The 23,000-nt window shown below is 38.0% G+C and overlaps 1 protein-coding gene across 1 annotated transcript in view; it reads right to left on the bottom strand.

Annotated features, from left to right (window-relative positions):
• The window catches only part of MEIKIN (meiotic kinetochore factor), a 113,863-nt gene extending 97,127 nt beyond the window's left edge, over nucleotides 1–16,736 (bottom strand). Inside the window, exons 1-5 of the mRNA XM_037739957.1 lie at nucleotides 16,465–16,736; nucleotides 16,213–16,306; nucleotides 15,654–15,741; nucleotides 13,489–13,549; nucleotides 963–1,091 (exon numbers count right to left, since the gene is read on the bottom strand). Of these exons, the coding sequence (XP_037595885.1) occupies nucleotides 963–1,091; nucleotides 13,489–13,549; nucleotides 15,654–15,741; nucleotides 16,213–16,306; nucleotides 16,465–16,570 (478 nt within the window). The 5' untranslated portion in view covers nucleotides 16,571–16,736. The remainder of the gene's footprint in view (nucleotides 1–962; nucleotides 1,092–13,488; nucleotides 13,550–15,653; nucleotides 15,742–16,212; nucleotides 16,307–16,464) is intronic.
• Nucleotides 16,737–23,000: the final 6,264 nt, after the last annotated feature.

Below are 23,000 nucleotides of genomic sequence, written 5' to 3'. Positions count from 1 at the left end.
GTCAAAAATTTCTCTGCATCAATTGAGATAATCATGTGGTTTTTGTCTTTGGTTCTGTCTATATGGTGAATTACGTTTATAGACTTGCGTATATTGAACCAGCCTTGCATCCCCGTGATGAAGCCTACTTGATCATGGTGGATAAGCTTTTTGATGTGCTGTTGCAATCGGCTAGAGTCTCTGTTTTAAAACATTCTAAAGAATAAATCTCCTGGCTCCCTTTGAGCAGTAAAGAAGCAGTTCATCACATCTTTCATGTTTTTAACATCTATTAATAAGTATTTGGAACAACCATATTATGAGCTCTTCTGTGACACCATAGTGCAAATTGGCTGTTTCTAGGGTATTCACATTGTTGGTTTAGGACTCTGATTTCTTAGGTCTGCTGTATCAAACCAACTGATCTCTAACTTTCCAAACTTGGTACTTTATTTTTCCCAATTATCTTTGTCCTTTTGAGTGTATTATTTTAAAGAAAAATCTGTTTTCTGCCATTGCAAGATGGTAGAGTAAGGCATGTATTTGATCTGCCATCATTAACCAAAGGTTGCATTTATATGTATAATAAATGTAAATAACTCTTAGTTTGTGGAGAAAATTCAAGCAGGGACTTGGCCTAGCCAACATTTAAGTTACTTGCTGAAAAGAAAGAGAAGTGCAGGAAAAAAAGATAACCCACGGTTCAAGAGAACAAGTATACATTCATTAGGTGCAAAATTCATTAATAATTGGATGTGCATTACATATAAATGCTAAATGATATTTCTTCATCCTTCCTTGATCTACTCTTGCTCTACTGTGTGACTGGGAATGAAATACAATGGGCAATGGTCAAGGAAGTAAGGTGTTGGTGAGGAAGAAGAGTATGCCTTCTTTAAAGGGACATTTATTCATTGGAGGATTTGTGGACAAAGGAATAATTTTTATAGTAGAGCAATCTAAGGTTGGAATTACTTTCTTACCTAAATAATCTGATTTTCTGAACAGTTCAGGTGATGGGAAGTTCTCTTCAAAACTCTCATATTCTGTATAAGAGTCTGTGATTGAATAGTTCAGATGAGAACTGGCTATATCATGCTGCAAACTTAATCCTGTAGAATAAAGGAACAAACAAAATAGATAAAATGTTTTGATACAAAACAGATGTGAAATCCTAAAAATTAAAATGTATGGAAATGGACATGCTTAGTTATATATTATTACTATGAATGTAAAACTGCTTCTACATATAACTAAAAAGGGATAATATTTTAAACGATTTTAATTTGACCTTAGACAATTGTTCTATTTTTGATGGTGATAAATTCGTTATAATACTCTTTCATTGTTTTTGAAAGTTTTACAACTTACTCCTTTTCTCTACTTTGGTTCAGTCATAATTCTTCACTCAAAAATTTAAGTTTTATATATAAGTAATCCACTAATTGTAAGCTAACTAGCTGAGGAAAGGGTGATTCCAGTTATTTCATCTAAAAAACAATGAGCCTACACATACACAAATAGGTTAAAGGAACTTAATAAGAGAGCATAGAAATAGATTCACACATAGATGAGCAACTGATTTTTGACCAATGTGTAAAGGCAATTCAGTGGAGAAAGCATAGTCTTTTAAACAAAATGTGCCAAAACAACTAGGTATCCATATGAAAAAACAAAATAAAAAAAAAGCTTGCACTCATACCTTACATCATGGAAATAAATTAACTCTAAATGCATCCTAGATCTAAATGTAACTCCTAAAACTTCTTTTAAAAAGGGAGAAAATTGTGACACTGAGTTATGCAAAGAATTTTTTGATATAACACTAAAAATGATTCATAAAACAATAGCACTGATAAATTGGACTTTACCAAAATTTAAAACTTCTCTTCAAAAGAGACTATTAAAAGACAAGCTACAGATAGGGAGAAAATATTTGCAAGTGGACTGAAATCCAGAATGTAAAGAACTAGCTGGGCACGCAGCACTTTTGGTGGCCAAGGGGAGAGGGCCATTTGAGCCCAGGAGTTTGAGACCAGCCTTGGAAACACGGTGAGACTTTGCCTCTATAAAAACAAAAAACAAGGAAAACCATAATATAAAGAACTATGAAAACTCAGTAATAAGAAAACAAATCCTCAATAAGAAAATGGACAAAATAATTGAACAGAGAATTTTCCCAGACTCAGAGGTCTTAAAGTCATTCTTATGGGAGTGAACTAGAATGAAGAACTGTTCAATAAATGGTGGTGACAGAACACAGTACTAAAAGTTGAGGAGAACGAGAGGTTTGGCTAAGAAAAGGGAAAATGTGCTCTGCTATATTTAGTCTGCATTTATTAAACATTTCCAATATGACAGGATAGAAATCAACACTGATAGAAACTGGTTGCAGGGGTCTAGGGTGGTAAGTAAGAGATCAAAGGGGAGCATTATTCTGAAAACCTATTATATCCTGCCCTGGAACTAACTTACACCTACCTCTGCTCATCCATTACCTACCTGAGACAAATAACTCTTTGTCCTTCCTCCCTTGACCTCACCACAACTTTTTCTCCTATGCCAACTCCCTTGTTAAAAATGAGAATTGTTTCCCATCTGGCCATCTTCTCCAACTGCCTCTGCAACACATACATTGATTGACTCAATCTACCATCCTTCTCCATATCCTCAGCTGCCAAGAGTAGTAGGCTGTCCCTCTGAGCATCCTTTGCTTTCCCTTCTCCAACTGCCCTAGAGTGTCCTGTCCCTATCCTTGCTAACTTTTATCCTTCTCAAACTGTCTTCATCCTTCCCGTCTAGATGTTGTATCTGTCTTGCCTTCTATTTCTCAAAATTTTATGAATACATCTCATAGCTGAGCTATCCTTAACACTAAGTCCCAGAACTCAAGCCAGGCTGAGAAATAAGGAAAACACACCATCTGGGTAGTTAAGTAGAGAAAATAATAAATGTTAACGCTGTATCATTGGGAGGTTAATGCTGTATCAGTGTGACAAGTTAGAAACATAAATGCAATTGAAAATACATTGTTATCAGTACCATTTCTTCTGAAACTACTCCAAACAATCCAAAAAGAGGGAATCCTTCCCAAATCATGTTATGAGACCAACGTAATCCTGATACCAAAACCCAGCAGAGACTCACAAGGAAATAAAACTTCAGGCTGATATTCATGATGAACACAGATGCAAAAATCTTCAATAAAATACTGGCAAACCAACTGCAACAGCACATCAAAAAGCTTATCTGCCATGATCAAGTAGGCTTCATCCTGGGGATGCAAGGCTGGAACAACATATGCAAGTCTATAAACAAAATTCACCACATAAACAGAACCAAAGACAAAAACCACATGATTACCTCAAAAGGTGCAGAGAAGGCATTTGACAAAATTCAACAGCCCTTTATGCTAAAAACCCTCAATAAACTAGGTATTGATGGAATGTATCTCAAAATAATAAAAGCTATTTATGACAAATCAACAGCCAATATCATACTGAATAGGCAAAACTGGAATCATTCCCTTTGATATCTGGCACTAGACAAGGATGCCCTCTCTCACCACTCCTATTCAATATAGTATTGCAAGTTCGAGCCAGAGCAATAAGGCAAGAAAAAGAAATAAAGCATATTCAACTAGGAAAGGAGGAAATCAAATTGTCTCTATTTGCAGATGACATGATTGTATATTTAGAAGACCCCATCATCTCAGCCCAAAATCTCCTTAAACTGATAAGCAACTTCAGCAAAGTCTCAGTATACAAAGTCAATGTGCAAAAATCACAAGCATTCCTACACACCAGTAACAGACTTAAAGAGAGTCAAATCAAAAACAAACTGCCATTCACAATTGCTACAAAGAGAATAAAATACCTAGGAATACAAGGAACAAGTAATGTAAAGGACCTCTTCAAGGAGAACTACAAACCACTGCTCAACGAAATAAGACAGGACAGAAACAGATGGAGAAACATTCCATGTTCATGATTAGGAAGAATCAATATCGTGAAAATGGCCATACTGCCCAAAGTAATTTACAGATTCAACACTATCCCCATCAAGCTACCAATGACTCTCTTCACAGAACTGGAAAAAAACACCTTAAACTTCATATGGAACAAAAAGAGAGCCCACATAGCCAAGTCAATTCTAAGCAAAAGGAACAAAGTCGGAGGCATCACACTACCGGACTTCAAACTATACTACAATGCTACAGTAATCAAAACAGCATAGTTCTGGTACCAAAACAGAGATATAGACTGATGGAGCAGACCAGAGGCCTCAGAGGCAACGCCACACATCTACAACCATCTGATCTTTGACAAACCTCACAAAAACAAGCAATGGGGAAAGGATTCCTTGTTTAATAAATGGTGTTGGGAAAACAGGCTAGCCATATGCAGAAAGCAGAAACTGGACCCCTTCCTGACACCTTACACTAAAATTACAGACAGTTTAAAGACTTAAACATAAGACCTAACACCATAAAAACTCTAGAAGAAAATCTAGGCAAAACCATTCAGGATATAGGCATAGGCAAGGACTTCATGACTAAAACACGAAAAGCATTGGCAACAAAAGCCAAAATAGACAAATGGGACGTAATCAAACTCCACAGCTTCTGCACAGCAAAAGAAACAGTCATTAGAGCGAATCAGCAACCAACAGAATGGGAAAAAATTTTTGCAATCTACTCATCTGACAAATGTCTAATAATATCCATAATCTACAAATAACTAAAACAGATTTACAAGAAAAAAAACAAGCCCATTCAAAAATGAGTGAAGGATATGAGCAGACACTTTTCAAAAGAAGAAATATATGAGGCCAACAAATATATGAAAAAATGCTCATCATCACTGGCCATTAGAGAAATGCAAATCAAAACTACATTGAAATACCATCTCATGCCAGTTAGAATGGTGATCATTAAAAAATCTGGAGACAACAGATGCTGGACAGGATGTGGAGAATTAGGAACACTTTTACACTGTTGGTGGGAATGTAAATTAGTTCAACCATTGTGGAAGACAGTGTGGCAATTCCTCAAGGACCTAGAAATAGAAATTCCATTTGACCCAGCAATCCCATTACTGGGTATATACCCAAAGGATTATAATAAATCATTCTATTATAAGGACACATGCACATGAATGTTCATTGTGGCACTGTTTACAATAGCAAAGACTTGGAACTAACCCAAATGTCCTTGGATGATAGACTGGACAAGGAAATGTGGCACATATACACCATGGAATGCTATGCAGCCATAAAAAATGATGAGTTCATGTCCTTTGTAGGGACATGGATGAACCTGGAAACCATCATTCTCAGCAAACTGACACAAGAACAGAAAATCAAACACCGCATGTTCTCACTCATAGGTGGGTTTGAACAATGAGAACACATGCGCACAGAGAGGGGAGCATCACACACTGGGGTCAGTTGGGAGGAAATAGGGGAGGGACGGGGGGTGGAGTTGGGGAAGGATAACATGGGGAGAAATGCCAGATATGGGTGATGGGGAGGAAGGCAGCAAACCACACTGCTATGTATACCTATGTAACAGTCTTACATGTTCTTCACATGTACCCCAAAACCTAAAATCAATAAAAAAAATAACTGGTTTGGGATTACCAGATGTCCTACATTTTAGCAAGAATATTAGAAACTGGGGCCAGAGAAGTGGCCCAAATTGTCCCTCCTGGTCTCTCCTTCTATGCTTCACAACATAACCCATATTTATTTACTTATTTTTAATTTAATTTAATTTCACTTTTAGAGTTGGGGTCTCACTTTGTTGTTCAGGCTGGAGTGCAGTGGCACAATCATGGCTCACTGTAACCTCAAACTTCTGGGCTCAGGCAATCCTGTCTCACCTTCCCAAGTAGCTGGGACTACAGGTGTCTACCACCATGCCTGGCTAATTTTAGAATTTTTTTTAAATAGAAATGGGTGTCTTGCTATGTTGCCCAGGCTGGTCTTGAACTCCTGGCCTCAAGTGAGCCTCCTACCTTGGCCTCCCAAAGTGCTGGGATTATAGATGCAGGCCACTGTACCTGGCCCCATATTCATTTATTAATTACATTTTATTCATTTATTTAACTTTCCTGTGAAGTTTTGCAAATGGCTTCCTCAATTCTCCAATCTTAAGCCTTTTTTCCTTCTAGAACCATGCTTATATCCTTTCTGGTTCCAGTCACATATTTTGGGTCAGACAGTCTAGTCCTAGCACTGTACTTTTAATATCACCTGTAGTGACTTCAGAGACTTCTTTGAAGCCACAAGACCATCTGGTTCAATACCAATATTTTGAATCTAATCACTATTCTAGAACATTCTCAATATTAAATATCTTAAAGATGGCTTAAATACTTTTTTAATTTAAATAAATGTACGGAAAACAAAAATATTTTCATTTAAAACCTACCAACTAAAACGTACCACCAGGCATGGTGGGGCACACCTGTGGTCACAGTTTCTCGGGAGGCTGAGGCAGGAGGATTGCTTGAGTTCAGGATTGCAGTGCACTGTGATTGCACCTGCAACAGCCTGAGCCACAAAGACCAGTTTTGTGTGTGTGTGTGTGTCTTTTTTTTTTTTTTTTGAGACAGAGTCTTGTTCTGTTGCCCAAGCTGCAGTGCAGTGGTACAATCTCAGCTCATTGCAACTTCCGCCTTCCAGCGATTCGAGTGATTCTCCTGCCTCAGCCTCCTGAGTAGCTGGGATTGTTGGCACCTGCCACCACGCCTGGCTAATTTTTGTATTTTTAGTAGGATTACAGGAGTGAGCCACTACGCCTGGCCAGCAAGACCCAGTTTTTAAAAAACAAAATAAAAAATAGGCCGGTGCTGTAGCTAGTGCCTGTGATCCCAGCACTTTGGGAGTCCAGGCTGGAGGCTCATCTGAGATCAGGCGTTCAAGACCAGACTCACCAACATGGTGAAACCCCGTCTCTACTAAAGGTACCAAAAATTAGCCAGGTGTAGTGGTGGGCGTTTGTGACCCCAGCTGTTTGGGAGGCTGGGACAGGAGGATCGCTTGAGCCTGGGTGGGCGGAGGATGTGGTGAGCTGAAATCACACTATTTATTATACTCCAGCCTGGGCAACAGAAGCAAAACTCCTCCTCAAAATAAAACAAAAACAAAATAAAAAATAAACCTACCAACTATTTGTAAAATACATATTTTTAAATCAAATTATTCATTGTTAAAATGATAAATAGTTCTACAAGGCTTATAGTTTGTCTCATACCTCCCCATCATAATTTCTTACTCTCTAGAGACAATTACTTTCAACTCCATTAAAAGTTTCTTTTGATAGGCACCTCCTTTACATTTCTAAATTAAATGTATTCAATGTTTCTATTATTATGACTATTCAAATATACCCATAGCCAAGCCCTATATCGTGAGCCACATTCATCACCTTTTTGCTACAATTTCTTTTCGAGTTATTCATTACCTAATTTTAAAATTTGTTTTCTAAGTACTTATTAAGTATTAATACTAAGTACTATTTTGTACCAATGTTTTTTTTCTTTTTGAGACAGAGTTTCACTCTGTTACCCAGGCTGAAGTGCAGTGGTGGGATCTTAGATTACAGCCACCTCTGCCTCCCGAGTTCAAGCGATCCTTCCACCTCAGCCTCCTAAGTAGCTGGGATTACAGGTGCGTGCCACCATGACTGGCTAATTTTTTGTATTTTTAGTAGAGATGGGATTTCGCCATGTTGGCCAGGCTGGTCTTAAACCCCTGACCTCAGGTAATCCCCTCACCTTGGCCTCCCAAAGTGCTGGGATTACAGGCATGAGCCACAGCACCTAGCCTTGTTCCAACTTTTTACAAGTGTATAAATTTCCTCTCAATACTTTAAAAAACATCAGGTTATCTATTTTTTCTTTTCTTCCCTCTCCTTCTTTTTTTCTTTTTTTAAAATAGTATAGCTATTGGAGATCTCAATCCATTTGCTCAAATTTGGATTGTTTGTCCTCTACACATCCTACACAGTTGTCTTCTTGGAATTTTCTTTTACCATTATCCTAAGAAATTAACATATTTCCTGTATTAGGTAAGAGCCTTTGATTCCTAGATCTCATGATCTCTTCTTTATTATTTCCTGGTTTTCTTGGAACATCTGCTTCACTTCTGAGAAAAGGTACAAAGAAGATGTGTCTAAAAATTCCTTTATCCTAACATTTATGAGTGATAGTTTGGCTGAGTAAGAATTCTAGGTTAGTATATTTAAGAGACTGATTCAATTTTTTGATGTGTGACAGCTTTTTTTTTCTGAGACAGAGTTTCATTCTTGTTGCCCAGGCTGGAGTACAATGGCACAATCTCAGCTCACCACAACTTCCACCTCCCAGGTTCAAGCAATTCTCCTGCCTCAGCCTCCCAAGTAGCTGAGATTACAGGTATGTGCCACCACTCCTGGCTAATTTTGTATTTAGTAGAGACGGGGTTTCTCCATGTTGGTCAGGCTAGTCTTGAACTCCCAACCTCAATGATCCTCCCGCCTCGGCCTCCCTAAGTGCTCAGATTACAGGCATTAGCCACTGCACCTGGCTTACGTGTGACAGCTTTTAAACCTCACTGTTCTCTTCCTCTTCCCACTTCACATCTGGGTGACAAGAGAGCCTTGATGTTCCATCTTTTGGTAATGGTTGCAAGTTCAAACCATGCACAGGAAGCCTCAACCTGGTCCCATCCTCTAAACATCATGAAAACTCCAGGCCAGTTCTCCTTCCCCTGCATTCTCAAGTCATTTTGAGTCCTGCTTGGAGTCACCTTTCTCCCGAGAAGGGCTCATTATATGAGTACTATACTTTTTCATACCTTCTTAGTGTGAGGATGGCATTGAAATCCAGGACAATTTTTTGAGTGGGGGTCCATCTTGACTCTACAAAATCAGTGTTCTTCAGAATTCTGAATATTTTTCTCCCCATCATGTTCTACCTTCTGGAGTTGTTCTTCAGAAATCCAATGCCACTCATATTCTTGATTGCTTATGGCAACTGATTATTTTTTCCCTGGAAAACTAATAAATTTCTCCATCTTGAGGATTTAAACATCGTATAATGTTATAACTTCGCATTTTTTAAAAAATTTATTGTAGTGAGCACAGTTTGCACCAGCCAAATTTGACTCTCAGTATCTCCATTCATACTATTCAGAATCTGCATGGCTTTCAGCAAATATACTCATGACCATTTTTAATTCTAGGAAATTTTCTAGCTTTCTGTGCTTAATAATTTTCCTTCTGTTTATAATGTCTGAACTGCTGTTTTTCAGATATTAGAATCATTGGACTCATCTTTTTTCTTTTTAAAATAAGAACTTTATTGAGATATAATTCACATGTCATAAAATTCTTTTTTTTTTTTTTTTTTTTTGAGATGGAGTCTTGCACTCTTGCCTAGGCTGGACTGCAATGGCGTAATCTTGGCTCACTGCAACCTCTGCCTCCTGGGTTCAAGCAATTCTCCTGCCTCAGCCTCCCAAGAAGCTGGGATTACAGGTGCACACTGCCACACCTGGCTAATGTTCTGTATTTTAGTAGAGACAGGGTTTCACCGTGTTGCCCAGACTGGTCTTGATCTCCTGAGCTCAGGCAATCCACCCGCCTCAGCCTCCCAAAGTGCTGGAATTACACGTATGAGCCACCATGCCCGGCCAAAACTCACCCTTTTGAAGTGTACAATCAGTAGGTTTTTCGTATACTCATGGAATTGTGTCACCACTGACACTATTTCTATCTTTAATCTTCTCTTTCATGTTTGTTCAAATTATTGGAATATTTCCTTAAATTTATCATCCAATTCTACAGAATGTTTTTTGATTTCATATTTTTATTTTTTTAAATGAATTCTTTTAGTGCTGAATGCTTTTTATAGGAGCCTGCACTTGTTTCATGGACACAACATTTTTTCATCATCTTGATATTAATGATATGTGGCTTTTTAAAAGATTTATTTTTCTTGTATTGTCTGTGTCCTTCAAGTTTTTTTTTTTTTTTTGGATCTGTTATTTTAAATGTTTGCTTCAAATGTCTGGTAATTCTTGAATGTTCAAGAATGAGGTACCAAAATGGCATCATAACTAGGGCTTAGGAAGAAGTGGATTTTACTGAAGAGTATTTAGACAGGGACCAGGCCATACTGCCAGAACACACAAATTCCGCAGTCTTCTCCTGGGGACACAAGAGGAATCCTCTAATCTTCTAATTGGAATGTATTTGCCTGAGTGTGTTAGGGGTCTGGGGATGTCACATCAAAATATAAGACTTTCATTTAACTCCCTTCCTCCCTAGCCACTGCTAGTTTTCAGTACAGTATCCTTGAATCCAGTCCCTCTGCTTCAATATCTTAGACTACCAGGGTGGGAAGAAGCATAGTTGCCTGGCCATAGTGTGTTAGGGAAAGGATCAAAGCATCTAACTGCTACTTTTAAAGAGTCCAAAAAAAAATATTTTTTTAAAGATTTCCTCCAGGAATATGTAATGCCTCTAATTCCTGAATCTTTAGCCTGAATCAGTTTGTTTCTTGGTTTGTCTCTACTCTAGATGCCTAGTTTTCAGCCTTTTTTTTTTTTTTTTAAGATTTGTTAGGTCAATTACAATTCATTAATCTACCTTCCAAATTCCAAACTTTCATTAATTATCTCTTTCAGTTGAGGTCTCTTCTTTTTGAACCTATGGCTTTACAACATTTTTATGCCTTTATTGACGTCTTAGTAGGGTTTCAGAAAAGAGAAGTAAATGTGTATTCAATCTTCAACATTAAATATAAATCCTTAATTTTTCAATGTGTTATAAAGTTACTAGATTCTGAGGTAGAATTAAAACAATAAATCATATGTCATATGTTAACTAGAATTCTGTGGGCTGCTCAAAACTTAGCCCATCACAATATTTTATTGTGGGAAAAACTATTTCAAGTTTCAAATATCAATTAGCAAATGAACTCTTAGAATACAAGCAGTTTGTAAGTTAGTTTATTCCCTATTTCCTTATACCTTTCAAACATCAACTTGATAAACCTAGTAATCAAGGACATTTTTCATATATTTAAACTATGATTTTAGAAAATACTGATTATGGTTAAACAGTATTTTCTCTAACTAAAGTACAAGACCCAACCAACAAGCATCTGAAACACTCGACAATTATCTGAACCTGTATTATCTTTAAAACTGTATTCCAAGCATGGGATAGGAAGATAAAAGGTAGTGCTAATTCTCAATGGCTTTAAAGCCATTTTCCTCCTTTTCAAGAGTAAAAGACAGACAAAAACAATTACACTGTGGTTTTGAGTATTTTGACAGAAGTATACAGAGTGCCACAGAACTACCAGGATAGAACAAGTCACCTAGAAAAAGAGAACAGGTCAGGAGAGGATTCCCAGGAGAAATGGCTCCTGAATTTATTTTTGGAAAAGTTAATAAGGCAAAGAAGGGAGAGTAAGGAGAGAAAAGCATTTCCTGAGCACATCCTATGTTCTTTTGCACTGCACTCTAGGAAATATTCCTCTAGTCTATTTTCTAGCTTACTAGTTTTAGCTGAATTAATTCCAATATTAGGCTCTTTTGTTAAGTTTTTAATCTGATAATATTTTTAGTTCCCAGGGACTATAATTTTTTTATAGCAGCCTGCTATATTATGGATTCAGTGGCCTCTTGTATCTAGAGATATTTAGTTTTGTTCCATTTCCTCAAATGTTAGGTCTGTTTGCTGCATTTGTTGTCTCTTTTCCATAGAACTGGTTTTCTTCAAAAGTTTGGTTATTCCTCATTGTCTTATTCATGTCTCTGAGAATCTGTTTATATGGCAGTAAGTAAAAATTATGAAATAGTGGCTTGCTTCTGGAGATTTTGGAAGAGTGATGAGACATTCTGGGAACTTGTGTTCTAGGTGGAGATGTCCTGTATTTTCCAGGTATTATAGGTTACATGGGGACACTGCCCTAACTGGCCAGTGTCCACACTGGAAGTCTGCCGTATCAGAAGTCCCACTTCAGAGAGGCATACTAACTTTATTATGGAGTTAACAAACATAAGAATTGCCTATGTCTTTTACTTTTTTCTTCCTCTGCTATCATGTGGCAGTATGGAGTTAATTCAGACTCTCCTCTGTTTTTTAACCTAGCCCCAACATTCACCCATAAGAGCCAGCTCCCCTGATTGTTCACTTTGCTTGGGGTAATTCTCAGGGTCTTCTCCTGGCAGCAGGCACTGGTAGCTGCCAGAGTTTCCAATATAAGAAGGATATAATGAAAAAGGGACCAGATATTTCAAATATAGTTCTTAGCCCATCACCTTGACAATTCCTTCAAGACCTCTTCTATTACAGTCTTTTGCATTTACTGATCAAGGATTTAGTGTATTTCTAGAGCTACTTTTACCACTGCAGTGGTTTTTTTCTGCTCTTGATATGTTCACCAATCTTGTCTCATTTGCTTTTAAGAATTCCTCTGTATTTCTGATGTGCTGGTGGCATCCTTGTTTTCAAAATAATTTTGATTATACCAATATGCAGATGGCTCACAAATTTCTATCTCCAGCCCTCCATATCTAACTACCTGTTTGATATTACTACTTAGTCATCTTAAATGCACTCATAACTTAATATACTAAAAACTGAATTTCTATTCTTTTCCTCAAACCAGCTTTTCTTTCAGTGAATGGTACTACCTTGTATCCAGTTATACAAGCCAGAAACAGTAGTCATCTTTGACACTTCCATTGCCTTCACTATTCATTTGCCAAATCCTGTCTCATTACCTAAAACAACCATCGTATCAACAACCTTCTTTCCATTTCCAGTGTCACCATCCTAGTAGAAGGTGAATGATTTCTCCCCTAAACTACTTGAACAGCCTCTTAACTGCACTCCTGATTCTTTCCAGTCCTTCTTCCACACTGCAGCAAAAGTGATCATATCACTCTCTATTAAAATGACTTCAATGACTTCCTGCTACTCTGAATATAAACATCAATTTCTTTTTATGTAGACTACAAGGCTATGCAGGGCCTCAAACTGGTTATCTAATCCTGTCTTACAATCACATTTCCTCCCACTCTCTGTACTGCAATCATACTGGCCTTCTTCAGTTACTCAACACATAATGCTCAGTCTCACATTAGAGGTTCCCTCTGCCTGAATTTCTCTTTACTCATCTCTGCAAAGTTAATTTCTACTCTCCTTCAGATGTTAATTCAATTACCATTCCCTCATGGAAGTCTTCCCTAATTTCTCTAACTAAACTCAATTACTCACACTCAAGTCAATCTCTTTTATAGTGCTTATCACAACTGTAATATCACATTTACTGGCATGTGCCTAAAGGCTTTCAGGATGAGATCTACAGCACAGTCAGAAGGATTCACTTTGGAGAAGGAAAAAGACACCTCTTCCACTGAGATGGGAAGATGGGGAGAGCTATGAATGGATGCTTATGTTTGGAGGAAAGAGAGAAAGCTGAGGGAGTTCACATCAGACAGTCTTACCTGATACTAGTTCGCTATTTGGTGAACTACTATCAACCTGGAGGGCATCAGTAACTGATTCCTAAGGGAAATAAGAATTAAAAATACAGCAAAATTATGAGATTGACCATTTTTATATTATAATCTTGTACCATATTGATTTGATTAGCTTGGAAACATCAACTTGGATATGTTTCACATATATAATATTTTCATTCAGTTTATTGTTCAGATTTAATCTGATATTTAACATTAAACCTAAAAATAAATATTAAATTATAATACTATGAGCATATCTTGTAAACAACAATATGCTAGTCAACTAACTACTGTGGGATGACAGCAAATAGAAGACAGAGGTGAATACTTTTCTGGTTCCTTCATGGGGAGGGGCTTTTTTTTCCATCTATAGAGGGAAATATATAAATCAAAATAAAAAAAAACTGTTAAGTCTAAAATACTAGAAATTAAATTAAAGGCAAGTAAACAAATATGGAAACGTTGGTTATATATGTGTGTACAAAAGTATAACTATCTTTAATATATAATAGACATTTCACAAAAAAGTACAAATGGCCAATAATTTGAGAAAAAAAAATCAACTTCCCCAGCATTCAAAGAAATGAAAAGTAAAACAACATGCTACTTTTCATCTATCTATCTATCTATATTTCACATACACACACACACACATATATATAAAAAAGTTTCAGGTAAGTTGGTGCTGATTTATCAACATGAATCAAAAACTTGAAACATGATCCAACCTCTGATCCACTGCAAAGTATTTATCTTAGGGTAACAATGTGAGGTACAACAAAAAATTTTTGTAACAGAATGTCTATGGATATCAATAACAGCAATACCTAGGACACAATCTCAATTTCCCAACCACAGGGAAACAGTAATACAAATTACAGTATATCTATCTACAAAGCAAAACACTATGAAGACACTAAAGATCACATTTTTGAAGACTATTTAATGTATGAGAATATACAATAAGACAATTCGTAAGTTTTTTTTAAAGAACAGGGAAAAAGGAACAGAAAGAAATACATTAAAATTTGAAGAAACTTTCAAAACACTATTTTTGTATAGTGTAAATACAAGGACTATTTTACACTGTTAAAGTATGGGATAAAAGCCTTTTTTTTTTTTGAGACGGAGTTTCACTCATGTTACCCAGGCTGGAGTGCAATGGGGCGATCTCGGCTCACCGAAACCTCCGCCTCCTGGGTTCAGGCAATTCTCCTGCCTCAGCCTCCTGAGTAGCTGTTTTTTGTTTTTTTTTTTTTAAAGAAATGCCTTGTGTTGAAACTGCCTTTCCCAAGAAACATGTTATAAAGGAATTATTAAGTTAAAAAAAATAGAACTTGGCCAGGTGCGATGGCTCATGCCTGTCATCCCAGCACTCTGGAGGCTGAGGTGGGTGGATCACTTGAGGCCAGGAGTTTGAGACCAGCCTGGCCAATCTAGAAAAACGCCGTCTATACAAAAATTAACTGGGTGATGGTGCATGCCTGTAGTCCCAGCTACTCAGGAGGCTGAGGCAAGAGAATCGCTTGAACCCTGAAGGCAGAAACTGCAGTCAGTGAGCCAAGATTGCACCACTGCACTCTAGCCTGGGTGACAGAGCAAGGCTGTCTCAACAATAAAAAAGGGAACTATGAAGTTTAATGCTAATGTCAGATGAGTCAAAAGCAATTTTTAAAATCTGAGTTTCCCTAAATTAATGCTGTATAGTTTTAAAATATAGTACAGAATTCATATTAAATACAGCACATCAAGAAGTTATATATTCTAACGAATAAACATTAGAATGCTCTGCTACATATTAAAAAATATGAATGTTTCCAATTGTTAATGGAAAATCAAATGGAAAACATGAAAAATTAGTTATTAAGTAACGTTTTGTATTTCTCATACAGAAAATTCACCAATTATGAACGTTTCTCCAAAACTTGTCAAAGGAAAGAGAAAAATAAAACTGTATGACTATAAATCTACCCCAAGTCATAAATTCGATGCCCTGTCTAAAGACACATCAGTGTTTATAAAAATACTGGAGAGCTGTGTAACATCTACTGAACAAAGAACGTTTTATTCTTTCATCTGGAGGTACATCAGATACTGAGAGTCTCTACACTAAGTGTACCCAAGGACTAAATGAGAAACATACATACACTCAACGGTGCAATCTTCTCATCCTGGGTGTCTTCACTAGACCTATTTTCTTGTAGGCTTTTCTCTCCTGTAACTCTTAAACGAGGGCTAACAAACAAACAACACAATTAGTTTGCACCATTTGGACTTGGCTCTCCCTGTCTCTACTCAGATTGTTCAGAATCTGAAAGGCTCTTTAGGGACATCTTTAGGAAGAAGTAAGGACCAGAGTGGTGACTTGCACCAATACCCAAATGCAGTGACACAATCACAGCTCACGGACCAATTTATCTCACTTCCTTTTATGTAAATTGGCAAGCCTTCCCCCACCTCTTTTTTTTTTATTGCCCATTAACTATGCAATGTTATCCACCATAACTCAGGGAAGCTTTCCCCTTTTTAAAAATAAATCTTTCTGCAGTAAAATTTTGGGGTCTATTTTCTGAGAAGAGCGAAATCAGAGTACTGTTATTTGTTTTCTTCACTGACTGTTAGAATAAAAGGCTACTAGCAGAAAATTCGGACTGAAGTTTTCTGAGGCGGCCAGCCAGGGTGGGGCTTTTACTCGAGGCTACGTACCTGGGCGGCCCAGAGCTGCTACCTCCCCGGCTGCTCCGCTCTGTTTTCTCTGCAATGTTAGGCAACCCATGCGCCTTGCCTTTTCTCTTCGAACCTGAGAGAGGGCAGCATGTTTCGGGGCAATATCCCTGGAAACCCACCCACAGGCTTCAGGGGGGCCCTGAGCCCGAGGCCTAGCACCCCCGCCCGCCCTCAGTCCCGCCCGCAGGGCTGCTTGGCGAGGCTTACAGTGAGCGAGCCTTGAGCCTGGACCTGGTGGGGACTCTGCCTTCGCGGGAGAGCCTAGGTCTGGCGTCGGGGTGAGATTGAGCCTTTGACCCGCCCGCTTTTTGCGGGTATACACCCGTAGCGACCACATTGATATCCCACCCTTCTCCCAGGCCTTGGGCGTCTCTGGACCCTCAATGGCCTGCCTTCCAGAGGATCTGGGCTAAGTCCCAGGGAGTCGGCGTCCAGGCTAGGCCCGCGGAGCAGCCCCTCAGCAACTTATCCGGCTAAAACAAAATCCCCAGAACTACTGCCGCCGGCCCCGCTCCCGCCTTTTTATCTCTGCGAAGCCGCGCAGAGGCTTCTGGGAAGGCGGAGGAACTAAGCAGCCGCGCAGCCTCCTGAAAGGGCCACTGGTGTAGGCTCCCTCAACGCCAGCGAAATGGGAGTTTTTTGGAAAAAACTTTTTCCTCCTCCAGGAGAAGGTTAATTCAGCCCCTCTTCTCGGTCTGAGCACTTAGGTTTCCCCTGTAGCTGCATGCTTAATTCATCTGGGCATGCAGGAGTAAAGGCGTTCCCTCCTTTGGATGGGCCCAACACCTCCTCGGAGCGAGCTCTTCCTATCAGCGCTGCATAAGGCCTAGCAATGGACTTTTAGGCCACGAGTACAGGCAGTCTTTTGAGGGGTCAACCTCAGTGCAGGAAGGTCACAAAGAGGATTGAATGCACCTTAAAGTGCCAAGGAGCTTCTCCCTGAGGAATCAACTTCAGTCCCCTGAGCCTTCAACTTACTGGGAGGCTATGGTAATTAAGAGTCTAACCAAACCTCTGAAGATCCCCGGCTCTAGGAGGCTGCTTCTGGGTGACAGAGTCCCTTAGCCTGTGTCCAGGATCCATCTCTGGACATCTGGGCATCCTTGTGGTTAAGGTAGAAGATATCATAGGGGCTCTCTTTCTAGTGCCCTGGGCCATAACTTGTTGCTACACCAGACCAATCTGTTTCAACCTTTTTTTTTTTTCTTGTTTTTTGAGACAGGGTCTGGCTTGTCACCCAGGCTGGAGTCCAGTGGTATAATCATAGCTCACTGCAGCCTCAAACTCGGGGCTCAAGTGATCCTCCCACCTCGACCTCCTGAGTAGCTAGGACTACAGGCACATGCCATCGTGCCCAGCTGATTTTAAATTTTTTTTTTTTTTATAGAGACAGGGTCTTGCTATGTTATCCCCACTGGTCTTGAACTCCTGGTTTCAAGTGATCTTCCTTGGCCTCCCAAAATGTTGAGACTACAGGTGGGAGCCACCTTGCCCAGCCTTGGTTCAACTTTTATGTAACAAAGTTGTGAGTTGTTTTTCAGTTGCCATGAACCCTCAAGTCATGTAACCTGAGCATGCTGCCTAGATGAACCAAGCATGCAGCCAGAGGGGAAACCAAGTGCTCAGATCAAGGAGGAGGGCATCAAGCAGGATCCTGGATGGGATGAAGTCAGAGTTCAACCTGGTTGGATTCTGCCATGTCATATCTGCTTGATTTCTTTAGCCAAAAAGATCCTTGGAGATGATCTAGATGCCCCCTCATTTTGCCACTGAGGAAACCAGAGTGTAGGGAAGCTATTTAAAAAATGATTGGCATAGGGAACATGGTTCTCCTGGCATCTGGCTGCTGTACTTGTCATACTCCCGTTCTTCCTAACACATGCCAGGGAGAAAGGCAGGGGGAACAAAGAGAGGAGCTTGAATTCCTCGGTAGCAAGGGGAGGTGAAGGAACTAGAGACAGAGTTGGTCTCTTTGACACTTCACTTGGAGTCAACCTATAAGGGGGGAATGAAACATGTCCCCTACGAAAGGATGAGGTAGGGCAGAGATACCTCAAATTCAGTCATCTCTCTCCCCGTACTCCACTTCCAAATACACAAACACCAATACAAGTGTTCAGTTATGAGTGTTAAACTTCTTCTATTTCCCCATTGCACTGCTTCCACACCTAGACCCAGAACTCAGTAATCAGCATGTCAGTTCAACACATGGTGGATTTGACTACGTTTAAAATGGTCATGGAGATATTAACTTCCATGGGAAAACAAATGTCAAAGAGATTTCTTAACATATCTTTTGGGAAAACAGCCAGTTTGTGGGTTTGGGATTCCCTGGAGTCCAAAGGAAATGTTTTTGAATGGTGTTTTCTTATGGAGTAACCCACTGAGCATCTTTGTGGTGTTTATTTTTGCTTGGATGATAAGAATGGAATAAATTACAGTGATAGAGGAAATGTACCTTCAGGTATTGCAGTTTTAATGTTATGCAACTTATGAAAAAGACCAAGTGGATTTTCCTTCAATAGGCATTTCTTTAGCATATACTATGAGCCAGAGCTGCACTGGGCCTAAAACTTCAAGCAACTCAGTCTAAATGGGGGTGGGGCAAAGGGACCCTCAACCAATCAACCACATGAGAAGTTTCTCAGAGAAAAGGATGCTGAAATCTGAGTTTTAAAAGATGAATAGTAGGAGTTAGGCAGGGAAATTAGAGGAAAGGGCATTCTAGGAGAAAGGGACTATATGTGCAAAGGCATGTCGGCACAGGAAAGTATGATGCTTTTAGGGATCTACAAAAAGTAATTGGTATGATTGGAGCTGAGGCTCCATGGAGGAAGGAGGTGCTAGTTATTGAGTGCTGAACCAGGGAGTTTGACCTTTATCCTGGCAACCATGGGAAGTCACTGAAGGACTATTAAGCAGGAAAACAGCATGACTAGATTTTCAATTTAGAAAGATTGCCCTGGCTGAAACGTGGGTGGGGAAATTTGAGGATGCTGGGGTGGAAACATGAAGGCTAGTTAAGAAAGCAATGTAATAGTCCAGACAAGAGATAAGAGTGGCACAAACTACAGTGACGGCTGTGACAATAGGGAGGAATGGATGATAGCAAAAATATGGACAAGGCAGAATCTGCATATCTTGGACACAGCAGAATTCATCATTTTATGAAATTGTATCCATTATTCTGAATATGAGTAAAATACATGGAAATGGTAAAGGCCATCATGATGGAAAATTTGGAAGATAGTTATTTGTTATGTATTCATAAAAATAATTTAAATCCAGGAGTTATCTGACAATAGCAAAAGTTTCAGCAGAGGCCTGGGCAAAGGAGCTCCTCTCTGGATGCACCATAAGTTCTTGGAGTTTGTGGAACTTTAACAGAGGACACAGAGTGTGGATGTAAAGTATACTTATTGGTAATGTAGCTTGATACTATGTTTACCACAAGCACTGTGATTGATAATTACCAAATATACTCACGTGAGGGGATTATGTTATATAAATATATAAAATAGTAATTATAAACAACTTTGATAAATGAAAAATCTTTTATTTTTTACAAAAATTTTCATAAATGCATTTTATATTTGATATGCATGCTATTATAACAAAGCAACTGAAAATATAATTACAGTTAAGATACTTTTATGCATATTTAAAAAGTAATATTTTAATCCCCTCAATTTTTAAAAATTGAAAGTAGAATAAGCAATTCTTCAAAAAATATCTATTTTCCCTCATGCAACCGTTGCAATGATTTAACAAGGAAAATTAGAATAATCACTCAAATGAATGTTTAAAAGCCACTGTCACCACATGAAACCCTTTCCATTTAGGACCAAGTTTAGAAATGCTCATTTAAAAAACTTATTTACTGCCTCTGTGTTACAACCATTAATGTGTTCTAACTGAAGAGTTTCTCATTTGGGGTACTGACCTTGCTTGAATGCTAAACCACTTCTTACTGCAGCTAATTGCAGATTCACAGAAAGGATTTTCTAGCATACTTGAGAGAAAATTCAGACCACTAGGGTACTTTTTTCTTTTCATGTAAATGCTTCCTTAAAATTATAACTTGCAAAGAAATACAGCCAATTTTATATACGATTATTCATTCTTTTTTTCCTGAAATATTAAGCACATTTGTAAGCAGTCTGTTTTCATGCAAAAATATATTTTCCCATTCTTTACATTCATTTTAAAGTATTTTATATTTTAAGTAACTATATCACATTTGTGCTTCATACATGTGGAAAATAAAGGATACTTCATTTTCTTTACTGCAGAAAAAGAAAAGGTTATTGGTTCTTCGATAGGTAATAAAATCAACTTAAATGCTGATTTGAAGTTGCTAAAACATTACCTGATTGTAAAAAATTCCAATGGAAAGTTCTATTTTTTTCATATTTGTAGTTTTAACTAAATTTAGAATGAAATCATGACTTGAGTAAATGTGGATTTCTGACTTTTTGAGTTCCTAATGCATGGGGCTAGGCCTACCTACTACACCTGACCAGTCTCCTCTCCCATTTGCAAGGGAAGTCTCACTATTATATAAAGACATCTTCCACAGCAAAAGGAAAAACAGATTTGGTATATATTTTATAATATACACAAAGGACCTGTTTGCAAAATATGAGAATTACTAACACATTTTAACAACAGATAAAAAGGCCAAACATTCAAGAACATATTTACACTTAAGGAACTGATTCTCTGTTATATTTCTGGCTTAAATAGGATCCAATGCCCAATATGAATGTGACCATCATAAGTACATGACCTTTTTCTATCTTTGTTCATGAGAAATAAAAAAATTTTTCTCCTCCAGAATAACGTTGGGAAATCTGAAGCAAGAAGGATTTTTCCATTGATACATAGGGTTTCATTTCTCATTTATTACAAAATTAAGTGGCATTAAACAGAGAAATAGATAAATGTACATGCAATATATTTAGGGTCCACTATTTACTTTTCTCAGCACATCTGAACTAACTCATTTATTGGCCCAAGTGTAATGATTTCCACATAGACCTGGAACTCTAGAAATATAAGATCTTTTAAGTGGCAAAAAGAAATCTTAAGTTGTCCATAATCAATCATATCTATTATAAAGTATAAATAAAACAAAATAAGTTTTAAATTATTTATGTCACATTGTTCAAAATTCTTTTGGGACTAAAGCCAATTATGAAATTTTAGTTGAGTAGGAGGACAATGGTAACAGCTTCTTTCTTTGTTATTGAAATGTAAGGAACTTTCCCTTAAAATAGTATGAATATCCAGTTCAGGTAACAATTTTCACTTTTAATTAGTCAAAAATATATATTAAATATAAAAATCTATTGCTACACAGACGTTACCTTGGACATTTTAAGTATTAGTTTATTCAGAAATGCCTTTAAAAATCAGTGTGCATAGAACTAGCTCATTTATTAAATGTCAAATTTATAAGTGCAACAGTGGGTCTTCAGAGAGAATATGCCCAAAGAATATTTAAAAAGACTAGATAAACACATCAAATGAAACTGTGATTCACTTTTGATAAGACTGAAATATAAGTATATAATCACTGATGCATATTTATCTAATAGACCCATGTGATTATATGGTTTGTAACTAACAGGATTTATTTGCAAACTGCTTGGCATTCCTCCAAGGGAAAGGAGCTGCTAGGCTACAAACACTGAGCTCATATATTTTAAATTAACACATGAATTGTATATGGATTGTTCATATGCTTTCAGAGTCCTGTCTCTACAGAAGAAAAACACCTTCCTGGAGACCATGCCTTTTTCAGATGTACAATCTATAGCTTAGAACTTAATTGCTATCTATCATATCTGGACTTTAATTATATAAAATTGTTGACATCCCTATACAGGGTGTGTCTAAATATATAATGCAGGAAAGAAGGTTTTAGTGGTTAAATTTGGGCATGTTTAAAGATTTTAGGCATGGAATTATGCCATTAGGAGATATTTGTCTATGGACTTAAAAAGTTTTCTTGGGGCACTTTAAAGAGGTTTATCAAAGTTATATTGTTGAAAAACTATTTTCCCTGGAGATAATATCCCCTCCTTCCCACCTTCTGCCTTGATATTCTTACTGGAAAAAAGTTAAGTTGTTCAGAATTACAGTCATATAGGGTTTCCAGGCATAGCATAGGCATGTTGGGAATAGAAGACTAGAAGACCCCAGCAAGGAATATAGGTACATTAATTGCTGCCCACCCTGAGAAATAACTCTGCATTTCTTCTCCCAAGTCTTCCTCAAGGATCCAATCACTGTATAGTCAACAGATGACTTTTAGAATTCATTATGATAAGAGCATATGCATACCATCCTTGAATAGTTTTACATTGTATCTTTTCTAGGTAGTTCCTGAATACTTTAATGAGCTTAATAAATGAGAAAAATGTATTGAAAGGTCTTTGTAAGTTAAATATTTCACATATTTTAAAAATATCTGAATTTGGCTGAGTGCAGTAGCTCATGCCTGTAATCCTAGCACTTAGGGAGGCCAAGGCAGGATTATCCCTTGAGCTCGGGAGTTTGAGACCAGCCTGAGCAACATAGTGAAACCTCATCTCTAAAAAGAAAAAATGTTCAATTAGCCAGATGTGGTGGTGTGTGCCTCTAGTCTCAGCTACTTGGGAGGCAGAGACAGGAGGATCGCTTGAGCCCAGGAGATGGAGACTGCAATGAGCCATGATTGAGCCACTGTACTCCAGCCTAGGTGACAGAGCAAACCCTGTCTC

The sequence above is a fragment of the Cebus imitator genome, unplaced genomic scaffold, assembly GCF_001604975.1.
Source record: "Cebus imitator isolate Cc_AM_T3 unplaced genomic scaffold, Cebus_imitator-1.0 Scaffold76, whole genome shotgun sequence".
In the NCBI taxonomy this organism is placed as follows: domain Eukaryota; kingdom Metazoa; phylum Chordata; class Mammalia; order Primates; family Cebidae; genus Cebus; species Cebus imitator.
Note: the sequence above shows the minus strand (reverse complement) of the source record. Positions and strands in the feature narration are given on the sequence as shown.